Source organism: Doryrhamphus excisus, linkage group LG4 (assembly GCF_037039965.1).
Source record: "Doryrhamphus excisus strain RoL-2023G ecotype Guam linkage group LG4, RoL_Dexc_Guam_v1.1, whole genome shotgun sequence".
Lineage (NCBI taxonomy): Eukaryota > Metazoa > Chordata > Actinopteri > Syngnathiformes > Syngnathidae > Doryrhamphus > Doryrhamphus excisus.
The window spans coordinates 2438427-2450777 of record NC_136360.1 but is presented as its reverse complement, the minus strand read 5'-3'; the positions used below and the strand labels follow the sequence as shown (position 1 = coordinate 2450777).

The following is a 12351-nucleotide window of genomic DNA, read 5'->3' as shown; positions in this document are numbered from 1 at the left end:
TGCAACTGAACAGACTGAACAGGTATTTTAGGGACGGTGACCTCATTCATTCCGTTCACAACAAGTTCTTTTGAACCGTTCGTTCATGACCGACACACCACTAGTGGCTGCGACATCAGTTGGAGAACCTTCCCTCTTGCATTTTTTGTTTATTTTCTGTTGTGCTATTTTTTTTTTTCGGGCTTATTGTGTGGCAGGCCAGCATTTGATGGATTAAGCCTGTTCCCAATTTCGCATTTTGAGAAGAGTTGTTTTGATAATGTTCCTCAGATAAAGGAAGGTTTGGTTATGAATGGGCTGCACTGCGGACGAGTGGTTAGCGTGCAGGCCTCACAGCTAGGAGACCCGAGTTCAATTCGACCCTCGGCCATCACTGTGTGGGGTTTGCATGTTCTCCCCGTGCATGCGTGGGTTTTCTCCGGGTACTCCGGTTTCCTCCCACATTCCAAAAACATGCTAGGTTAATTGGCGACTCCAAATTGTCCATAGGTATGAATGTGAGTGTGAATGGTTGTTTGTCTATATGTGCCATGTGATTGGCTAGCCACCAGTCCAGGGTGTTCCCTGCCTCTGGGTTAGGCTCCAGCACTCCCGCGAGCCTCGTGAGGATAAGTGTTGGAAAATGAATGAATGGTTATGTGCAGTAGATGTTCTCCGTGAAGCCACTTTGAGCAACATTCCCACTGGAAACACTGGCATTAAGTTTTCCCAAATTTTTGAGTTGATGAACTCGTGACTTAGTCCTTAGTCCTCCAGAGGTGTTTGCAGCTATGGCCTTAAACTTTTGATTTCAATTTTGTCTGACTGACATTTCTTATTTTTACATTTTCAAGCTCTACTTAAAGTCTTCTAAGTGTTTGATCCTGGCTTTCCATTATATACATACTATTGTAAAAAGTACAACATTTTATCATCTCATTTTTTCTTCATTATCCATTTCAAGAGCTTGTTCAAGCAAATAGATGACACTTGAGAACGGTTCTGGTCTATTTAGTCAATGTGTGTGTAATTGTGGCTTCCTCAGAACGAGTGTCAAAGTGTCCTTGAGCAAGAAACTTAACCCCTAATTACTCTTGATGAGGTGGTTGCATGGCAGTCTCCGTGTGGGTGTGAGGTATTGGGAAGGCTGTACATAGTATTATATGCCAATGCAACAGAACCTAGTCTTTTTTGGCAAGGTTTCAGAGCATACAGAACCTGGTAGTTAAACACAGTCCTTATGAAAAGAGAACAGCTTATTTACTTAGTCCAGCATACTTTGGAAGAACAACAATGTAGATGAGAGAAAACCAGACAATTATAAGTTCAGAATATAACCTTTTCACACAGCACATCTTTGAATTTTTATTGTAAGTCGAACCACCTCGTGTGGGAAACTCAATTTGTATCTGCATTCTCATTCTTTGACTGGTGGGCATATCGATGGGATTTGGATCGATACGCTCATCCCTAGGACAAACTGTATTTGAGTTGTTTTTGACATACTTTTTCAAACCTACCAAAGAGGGATTTTTAGTTCCTATAGTGGCCGAGCAAACTGTAAAAATATGCACCAGAAAATATTTTTTGGAGTATGGAGTCAAAATATGCCAAAGACTGGAGTTTGGAGTCGTTGGCATATTTTTTGTCCATTCATGCAGAAGAACCTTGAGAGGTTAGAGTTCACTGACCAGAGAGAGGGCCTCAAAAAAACATTTGATGGGGTTAAGGTCAGGGTTTTTGTACAGACCAGTCAAGGTCCTTTTATGCCAAGTGATCCAAACATGCCTTTATGAAGACCGAGAAGACGGCTGATTCCCAGATTCCCAGATCAGGACCTGAAGCTCTGTATTAGATGTCAAGGTGTAGTCATGAGTATAATTCATATTGAGTACTTAGTGTAGACATGGTCTCTCTAATTATATTGCAATAACATTTTGGATTGGATTCTTTGTACATATTTGTATGAACCTATACAACCACTGAGGTTTGATGATCTGAGAGTCTCCTTTCCTTCATTATTTGTGTTGGCCCATGTGTGAAACCAGAAGCGTTTTTGCTTACTTAAGATCGGTTTTGGCGTTGAGTGAAGTTTCTAAAGGTTTTTTTCATATATTTCCTGCACATTAGGTCGTTCTCCTTATTACTGGGTTTCATGACCGAGAGTCACTACCGGTGAGCAGACACAGTCAGTATCTTTGTGAAATATTTTGGAGACGAAAGTGAATATTATTTGCTCCAATTGTGTGAGCGTACATGGTTTGATGCTCTCAGTATCAGACATAATGGTAGTAATGCTTCAAACACGTTTATTGGCGCCCTCACACCAGAACAGTTCTTGTAAAGCTAACTGGTTAGCTTGCTAGCTTGCTAGTTAGCGGCCGTCTTGAGTCCCTGTAGCATGAAAGTTCCGCAATGTGTTGTAAATGTTAGAAAGTCATAAACAGGTTTTCTATGCTCTAACTATGAAAATATTCCCTTCAACTTTGAATCATATACTGCGGAAATGTATTAATTAACTAATTAACTGCTATAAATGAGGCATGACTGTATAGGCTAGCTGTATGCTATCCATTTGGGACTTATTATGCATACACTACTAAATGTGCAACTTTCCAAACTTGTATAGTTGCCAGTCTTATTTATTTCTATCCATTTGGGACTTATTATGCATACAGTACTAAATGTGCACTAAATGTGCAACTTTCCAAACTTGTATAGTTGACAGTCTTATTTATTTCTATCCATTTGGGACTTATTATGCATACAGTACTAAATGTGCAACTTTCCAAATTTGTATAGTTGCCAGTCTTATTTATTTCTATCAATTTGGGACTTATTATGCATACAGTACTAAATGTGCACTAAATGTGCAACTTTCCAAACTTGTATAGTTGCCAGTCTTATTTATTTCTATCAATTTGGGACTTATTATGCATACAGTACTAAATGTGCACTAAATGTGAAACTTTCCAACTTATATAGTTGCCAGTCTTATTTATTTCTATCCATTTGGGACTTATTATGCGTACAGTACTGAATGTGCACTAAATGTGCAACTTTCCAAACTTGTATAGTTGCCAGTCTTATTTATTTCTATCCATTTGGGACTTATTATGCATACAGTACTGAATGTGCACTAAATGTGCAACTTTCCAAACTTGTATAGTTGACAGTCTTATTTATTTCTATACATTTGGGACTTATTATGCATACAGTACTAAATGTGCAACTTTCCAAATTTGTGTAGTTGCCAGTCTTATTTATTTCTATCCATTTGGGACTTATTATGCATACAGTACTAAATGTGCACTAAATGTGCAACTTTCCAAACTTGTATAGTTGCCAGTCTTATTTATTTCTATCCAGTTGGGACTTATTATGCATACAGTACTAAATGTGCACTAAATGTGCAACTTTCCAAACTTGTATAGTTGCCAGTCTTATTTATTTCTATCCATTTAAGACTTATTATGCATACAGTACTAAATGTGCACTAAATGTGCAACTTTCCAAACTTGTATAGTTGCCAGTCTTATTTATTTCTATCCATTTGGGACTTGTCAACTCCATCCGGTGACATTTTTAACATTTTTTCCAGTTTTCTGAGTCGCCAGTGTTCATTCTTTCAGCCATATAACAAAACCAGATGCCGTGGCAGAATTTTTGTTGAGTGTGTCCGAATTAGCTAAAAATTGGGATTTCATTTCTCTATTTTAAATACCAATTCTTGGTATGGTTGGCGTTGTATTTGTGTGAGATTATGGTTAAATTATACACTTTCCCAGTTATTCCCTTACTGTTAAAAACATTCAATCCCTTGATTTGTTTTGCATTCCTGTCTTGCAGGGTCATATTTCATCCGTCTCGAGACTCCCATGAACAACATAACCACATCTCTGGGCCAGACAGCTGAGCTGTTTTGTCGCGTGGCCGGTAACCCGCCACCAACAGTTCGCTGGCTAAAGAACGACGCGCCTGTGGTACAGGAGCCACGTCGGGTTTCTTACCGTTCAACACCATATGGATCACGTCTTCGCATCCGCAACCTGGACACTACGGACACTGGCTACTTCCAGTGCGTTGCTACCAACACCCACGGCACAGTGTCCACAACAGGCGTACTGTTCGTCAAATTCGGTAAGAAAAACTTATAAAAGTGGTGCCAGTGGTAACTCAGCGGTCCAGAACTGCTTGGCAAGATTTAAAAACACTGAATGACGTCCTAATGTCACGGTGAAAAAAAAACTTTATGAGTAGTGTTTAACCCTCTTGGTATGATTTAACTTCTTTTCCTGCTTCACTTTTTCCTGGAGGCGATCTGGCTTCACTTAACAACACGCAACCTATTCTTGCTTGTAACTGGCAGCTATAGCGCAGAGACAAATCTGGTTATAATAATATTTGTCCTGTGGATAAATTATCTCATTGTCTTCTTTTCCCAGGTCCACTGCCTCCGCCTCTACCAGGACGGCCAACGTAAGTCGCTAGATCTCTATACATCTTTGTGTTTCCGCCATATTTTGCACATCGGGGAAGGTTAAATTATGACTTGGGTATTCAACACTGGCACTGCTGCCATGCTTTTATATTGTGGTTGATCTTGTTAAAGTTCTTTTCATACACATAGTATGTTCCTCCTTGTGTAGTTTGCCCCATAAAAGCGCCCTACATTATACACATTGAGTAACCAATCCCATCATACCATTTTTATTTTATTGGTGCCACTTTCTTTGTGGCTAAGCAAATAGTTGCAATGAGCCTTAAAATGCCTTCTGGCTTGAGCATCAGCACCTCACATGGTTCACATTATTTGCAATGGTTAATGTGTCCAATGCACACTATGCAAAGGTTTTTACTACACTAATCTTATGCTAGGGCTTATAGATGATGTGGATTTTTAAGTATGTATAAGAGTTAGAAAGCTGGATTTGGTTTGAGTGACCTAAATCAGCCATGTGATTCCTTTTGAGTATGTGTCATGGTACTACAAGCAGAAGGAATAAGGAAAAAAGTGCTGAATCAGATATATTGATATATTGATAATTATGGGAGAAAAACTGCAAAGTGGCTGCATGGTGGTCGAGTGGTTAGTGCGCAGGCCACACAGCTAGGAGACCCAAGTTCGATTCCACCCTCGGCCATCTCTGTGTGGAGTTTGCATGTTCTCCCCGTGCATGCGTGGGTTTTCTCCGGGTACTCCGGTTTCTTCCCACATTCCAAAAACAACATGCTAGGTTAAATGGCGCTTCCAAATTGTCCATAGGTATGAATGTGAGTGTGAATGGTTGTTTGTCTATATGTTCCCTGTGATTGGCTGGTGACCAGTCCAGGGTGTACCCCGCCCGCCTCTTGCCCGAAGACAGCTGGGATAGGCTCCAGCAGCCCTGTGACCCTCGTGAGGATAAGTGGTAGAAAATGAATGAATGAATGAAAAAAAACTGCAAAGTGGAAATGAATCATGCATGCACGAGGCGTGATCTAATATGTAAATGTTTTTTTACCTACCCAAAGAAAGATTACACTGTTATCTTTCATCAGAAAGATTTTTCCTGTTCTTTAGTAATCAGCTGTAGAACACAGGTAAGTTTCAGGAAAACACCAGTTCCCAACAAAAAAAAGGGAGAAAAACATCTTTTTGAGAAAAAATGCATTTCAAACATAACTTTCACTTTGACGCAAATATTTTTGCTTTGGTGGCAGCTCAAATATCTATTGTATCTAATTGTAGTGTTTTAGAACAGTTGTAATGTGTATATATTACCACAAAATACCCTACTTGGCCACACTTGACTATGTAAGATGTCTTCAAGGCTGTCATCCTTTGTTGGAAATGGCTTTACCAAACTGGCATTGGTGCTTCAGTCTTGTCGTTAGAGAATGAATTGAAATTGACAGTTCTCCTTTCACAGCAGTGTAGAGTGGCGGTGGGCTGATGATTTGTGTCATGGGCAATTTCTGAGCTGTAAAATTGGGAGGCAGCTGTCAAGAAGACAGGGTCACCTAATGATGGCACTGACAGAGCTTTACTACTTTAGCTCGTGTATGAGCTGCTCACTTTTTGCGCTAGAGATGTCTGGTGCAGAAGGTTGTTGGGAAAATGTAAACACAGACAGTGCGTCTTAGATCTTCTAGACAGAATATTGGGGAAAAGTAAGACGTACTTATTAGAAGGTGAATCGTTTATATTCGATATTCTGCCTTGTTGTTGCTGTCATATGTGGTCATTTTTGCCCCTTCCGTGTTGGTCTTAAGTTCATATTTTTTTGTGGCGTGTGGTCTTAATAGTTTATGTGTTAATGTTGATTCTGAGGGTTAGGTTTTTGAGTGTAGCCACAGGCAAACTGGGTAGAGGTTTAAAGACGTTTTTTTGAATTTTTGCTTGCTCTTTGCTGCAATGCTTGATGCTAGTTTTTTTGCCACTAAATGGTGTCAATGTCTAATTTGCATAACTGGTCCTGACTCGGCTGCACGGCGGTCGTGTGGTTAACACATAGACCTGGGTTCAATTCCACCCTCGGCCATCTCTGTGTGGAGTTTGCATGTTCTCCCCGTGCATGCGTGGGTTTCCTCCCACATTCCAAAAACATGCTAGGTTAATTAGCGACTCCAAATTGTCCATAGGTATGAATGTGAGTGTGAATGGTTGTTTGTCTATATGTGCCTTGTGATTGGCTGGCCACCAGTCCAAAGACACCTGGGATAGGCTCCAGCACTCCAGTGACCCTTGTGAGGATAAGCGGTAGAAAATGAATAAATGAATGAATGAATGAATGAGAAGGAGAGGCAAAACATGGGTAAAAAATACATTGTTTGATTCCTAAAGAAAACCATCCAACAGATAAACACAAAATTTGGTCAGGGTATCATTTTGTCCTGTAAATACAACATGAATGAGGATTTGGCACTAGGTACAAGGTACTCAATGTACTTTGATACTGCTTTGGCACTGAGTATTCATCCCTAAGTATTGAATAAGTATTCAAACAAGGATTAAACCAGCAACCATCAGGTTGGGAGACCATGCTGCTCCCTTTTTTTACTTGACCGAAGTGGTAATCAGTTGGAGATTAAAACTGGCAAGATTTCTCATTTGAGAAAAGCTATCTTGCGAGAACAACCAGAACCAGAAGCTGACCAGAGTGTCATCCATGGCACTACTACTATGTCGGATGATCCCCGCTAATAAATAAGTTCCATAATTTTGATATAATTAATTTATTAAAAAATAAAAGCCTGTGGACTACCTTGGTGGAGAAATATTTCCTTCCAGATTAAAAAAAAAATCTGCCCCCAGCCACCTTCAAACCTCACAAATTAACACATTATGTTTTGTTTGTACATTCCTCCATAAAGAGTGAAGTGTAAAAAGTGATGTTTGTGGAATGGTGTGGTGGGCGGCCACTTCTTGGCTCGGTCCTGCAAAGACTTGGAGTCTCCACTAGTTGTCTGGTTGGTCAATAGTGGCCTCAGGAAGCCACTGGGCCAAGCCAAGAAACAAAGAATGGTAATGATGTTCTCCTTTAAGTCTTGGTCTGGAAGCCAAGATTTTTATTTCTCAAAAAATTTACAACGATTCGTTGAAGTCACGACTCACATCCTCATTTTTATTACTTTACCTTGACCAAGTCCAAAAACCTTTTGTCCGCTGTTCATGAATATGTTATTAACGGTTATCTTCAATCGAAGAGTACGTTTCCGCAACATTCTTCATCTCCGTTCTCCTCCCTTCATCTCATCTCCATCGTCCGTCTCTCTTTTCCTCTCTGCATTGGTCATGTTTTCATAGAGCTTGAGCAAATACAGAGTGAGGGGGGAAAATGTCTCGCCTGCCAAAGTCAGACCCTTAAACTCCCCCACATCACCATCTCTCGCCCCCACTCCCGGTCACACTTCCCTCATTTGTAAGGAAAAAAAAAAGACCAAGGATGGAAACGGCGGGAGGGTGAAAGAAAAACTGTGTTAGTTGAGTGGGAGGAGGATGGTACCATTAACACTCAGGGCTGCGTGTTGTTCTTTGATTCCCGACAGAGCTTAGGTGTGATGACTTGTGTTTTGCTGTAAGGTTCCATCAGAGGCAGCTCATAACTCAGGTCTGTGTTTTAATCTCTGCCCGAGACACAATTTTTACCATTTATTCTAATTCTAAAGAAGTTATTTACAATTAAAAGCAGGCAGTGGTTGCCAAACCTTTCATATAAACCAGCGTCTGTAAGCAAGCAATAAAACACCATAGTCTGTTATATAATTGATATTTTTGGAACAGGAATGTCCTTACCCTCGCTAATAGTCCCTTCATGTACGCACATTCACCACGATATGGCCAGATATGCTGACTCGTCAAGCTGTTGTGCGGAAAATTCATAGGCTGCAGTAGCTTTTTTAATAACATCCTTTGCCATGTCATCAATGCGCTAAGATAGAGTGTTGCTTGATGAAGGCGTGGTCTTTATATTTTTCCTGGCCTTCATCGCTGCTCCAAAAAAAGTCCAACTGCACATATACCAGCCAGTGCATCCATTGAAATCTTCAATGCACAATGTACTCATCTCATACTCAATTGTATTTCTTCATGCAATGCACACAGAATACTTTCACGTTGTCTCCTTTCTTGTACTACTTGCACTGTGCATGCAACTCGAAGTGTTAGGCCAGGGGTGGGCAAACTTTTTGACTCGCGGGCCGCATTGATATGACAAAATTTACGGGGGGGGGGGGGCAGACTATATATTTTACACGTAACAGTCCACCTGGTATTATTGTATCTGTAAAATTGTCATGCAATCTGCTATTATTATTTATTATTTTAATTTTATATTTATATTTAAATATTTTTAGAATAATAAAATTATATAATAATTACAATAAAATTAAAATAATTATTATTATATTATTATTATGTAAAATATGCAAATATAACAATAATATTATATATAATTAATATAATAACTAGCATTAATATAATAATATAACAATCATAATAGTTCTAATAATTATTATAATAATCTAATAAGAATAATAATAATAATTATTATTATTATGTGCTTGTGTCCCTTTTTTCAGGAGCACTTTGTAAACAACAGACCATGTCAAAAAACGAAATTGATAAAACCATCAAAAGGTTGGCTCAGGCCATGATGCCAGGTTGTATGTTGAGTTTAAATGAAATACTTTGGAAAGATTGCGCGGGCCGTATTCAAACACTTGGCGGGCCGGATGTGGCCCCCGGGCCGTAGTTTGCCCACCCCTGTGTTAGGCTTTCGTACACCAATGTAGTCATGCTGTTTTTATTTTTATTCACATATCCCCATGACAATTTTTAGACACCTCTTTGGGAACCTAAACTATACAGGCCTTGGAACACTTTACAGGAACACAGTCACCGATGTGTGTTTATATTGGGTTGGAAAAGATTAATACGACTACACCTTAGCTGCTGACACTGTTTAAATGTCTCTAAATGTTCTCGGTCACTTTGCTCTCAGCAGTGTCAAAAAAGTCTAAAATAACACTCTTTTCACTGTGTCCTTCTGTTTAAAAAAAAAGGGGGGGGGGGCTCCTCAGACAAAGAACGCATTCTTTTCTTTCCCTCTTTATCTTTAGATCGTCCTGTATTTCAACATATTATTGTAATTGATAGTAGTTACAGTAGTACAGTTGTTCCTTACATCGTAAATCATTGCAAATGTCAGGAGAAGGTACTTTAATTTTGGCGGATAAGTGGTTAGCGCGCAGGCCACGCAGCTAGGAGACTTGAGTTCGATTCCACAAGTTTGCATGTTCTCCCCGTGCATGCGTGGGTTTTCTCCGGGTACTCCAGTTTCCTCCCACATTCCAAAAACATGCTAGGTTAATTGGCGACTCCAAATAGTCCATAGGTATGAATGTGAGTGTGAATGGTTGTTTGTCTGTTTTTATTATGTTTTTAAAATTAAATCAGTTCTGGCGGTGCGAGGTCGACCGGTTGATTTTGGTTTCAATGCAGATCCAGTAGAAGTTGGTAACCCATAAGTACGGGACGGGATCATGTCTACCAAGATTGAAGTGCAAACGGAACTCTCGTTGTGTTGCAGTTACAGATTCGTTTTATTTTGATAAACGTTTCCACAATAAAAGCGCGATGCTCACCGTTCCAATTCATGGCAGCAACTGATAGAAACGAAAAACAATGGCATTATAAAGAAACAAAGCAAAATGGCATTATATGAACTTTTCGAAAATTTGGTTTCTTTACTTTATTTGCCTTTTATTTAACCTACAAATGTGTCAGATCATTTTGCCTAACCCTGTAAAAAAAAAAATCCTCGAGCTGCCGCAGTGCTTACTCTACAGACTGGGATTGGTAAGCCTGTAGTACATTACGTCCTGGTGGCCAGCCCACCTTTGTGAATGCCTTCTTCCCCGATTTCAAATTTATTGACCGTTGTAACACATCAATGTGTTCCAGCTGAAATAACACTGCCTTTCCGTCTTGAGTTACCACCGTTCGCTCGCAACAGGAAGACAACAAGCTAAATAGTGGACAAGAGACGTACTTGCTCAGAGTTGACGTCAGGTCACTTAAGTTTTGAAACACGGGTGGCAAAAAAAATCTTTTCATCTCAAGGCTATTTATCGACAAAATAGTGTCTTGGTACATTAGCTTCTCAGGGAACCTCATGTTTGTTTAGAATACAGGTCCAACTACTAATTGTGTTCTTCATTGCAAGAGCTGCTATTTACTGATAGCCTATTAGATGTTGTGTTAAGATATTGCATTTCGATACATGGTGCAATGAGGCATGAGTGGGTATTTCTGGTTCAGGACAAAGCAACCAGAGGGATGCAAGTTGAGAAAAAACTCCACTTACCTTCCCTCTACCATTGGTCACAATGCACTCTTAACTCAAGAGTGTGAACCTGTCTGTGTGCTGAATTGAGAAAGTCTGGATTTGGGTTTCACGTCTCCTCACCTCAGTGCCAGTGTCAACACTGCTGTGGTTCTAACTGCCCAGGATTGATGACGATTTGCTCCACAGCACAGGCCCTACTGCGGCCGTTTAAACTCCAGGGTTGACAGGCCCACTCACTTTCTTGGACACATTGCTCCTCAGCCACATGCTGTTCCACTTGAACACTCTGCATCAAACTCGCGTAGGGGGCCGGCTACATTTAATTCACTGTGGAATCCCATTAAAAAGTATGTCTCTCATTCTGGATTGCGCTCAGATACTTGACTGAATATACAGCAGAGTTACTAAATTTGAGTGCTCCTGAGGTCATACAGTTCATAAGATTGGGAAGAAGTCTCAACAATGAGACCACTAAGTGCATTTCATAGGAGCACATCCTTTCACATGTTCAAGGATACCACCTTTATCCTTTATGTTGCCGAGTTGCCGAATTTTGGTCAGCATTTTTCTCCACTTTCTGAGCATTTTGTAAGGTCTAATTTAGTGATAGCTTTCCTTTTCTTTGACGCACTGCTATCGGAAGAGTGTGCTTTATGCTCGGGAGGCATAATGAAGGGCAAAAAGACACCAAGAAAAGAACAAAAGTGTAGCGACACACACCTACATATTATTTTGCCTATGTATTCATCTGCTGCGTAAAGAGCTATTTTTCTTTTTTTTGGACAGAATTAAATCATTTATGGCAGTGCGTCAGAACCACAAAACATTGTAAAAGTTGCAATAAACATGCCGAGACTGCACACAAGATCTAGCATATTACCCCTAAAGCCACGCCCGCTCATCTGTGACATCACAAAAGAACAGTTTTGCAACGCCCTCTGAAACCGAGCATTTTGAGCCATCCCAAACTTCTTTCAGAGCTCACTTCCAAATGCGCAAACATTATTATCTGAAACATTAGCATTAGCATAAACATTCTAACTACATTTATAGGTCAGAGAAGTGGAAATAGCATAATAGATTCCCCTTAAAGCTGTAGGTACAGCACCTGGAAGTAAAGCATTTGTTTACCATCATGGTTAAGGTGGAGTGATTCATCATTTAACACCTAATAGTCAATTTCTATGATGGATTTTTTTTAAATATGGAACTGATTTAATTTTTAATTGCTTCCTATAAGACAAAAAGTGGTAGAGCAGATTATGTTCAATCGTAGAAGTTAAACTTTAAGGAGTGGTGTTTCTTTTCTTTCTGTGTTTACATTTTAAATTGCTAAATGGGAGCGGATGCAGTTGTTGACATGTAATTCATCAGTTTTTCAACACGTGCCCCCTATGTTGCATAGCCACCATATACTGGGTCCTTTTTTTTTTTTTTTTTTTTTTTTAAGACACACAGTGATACACATTTGACACACTTGCAGGTCTACTTTAAGCACCGTAAAGTGCACACACAGTTACTTTTACAAACCTTATCTCTC

At 39.8% G+C, this 12351-nt stretch overlaps 1 protein-coding gene across 1 annotated transcript in view; it reads left to right on the top strand.

Annotated features, from left to right (window-relative positions):
- Positions 1–12351, top strand: part of ror1 (receptor tyrosine kinase-like orphan receptor 1) — a 139346-nt gene that overhangs the window by 105029 nt on the left and 21966 nt on the right. Inside the window, exons 3-4 of the mRNA XM_058073556.2 lie at positions 3829–4119; positions 4425–4458. Coding sequence (XP_057929539.2) covers positions 3829–4119; positions 4425–4458 — 325 coding nt within the window. The remainder of the gene's footprint in view (positions 1–3828; positions 4120–4424; positions 4459–12351) is intronic.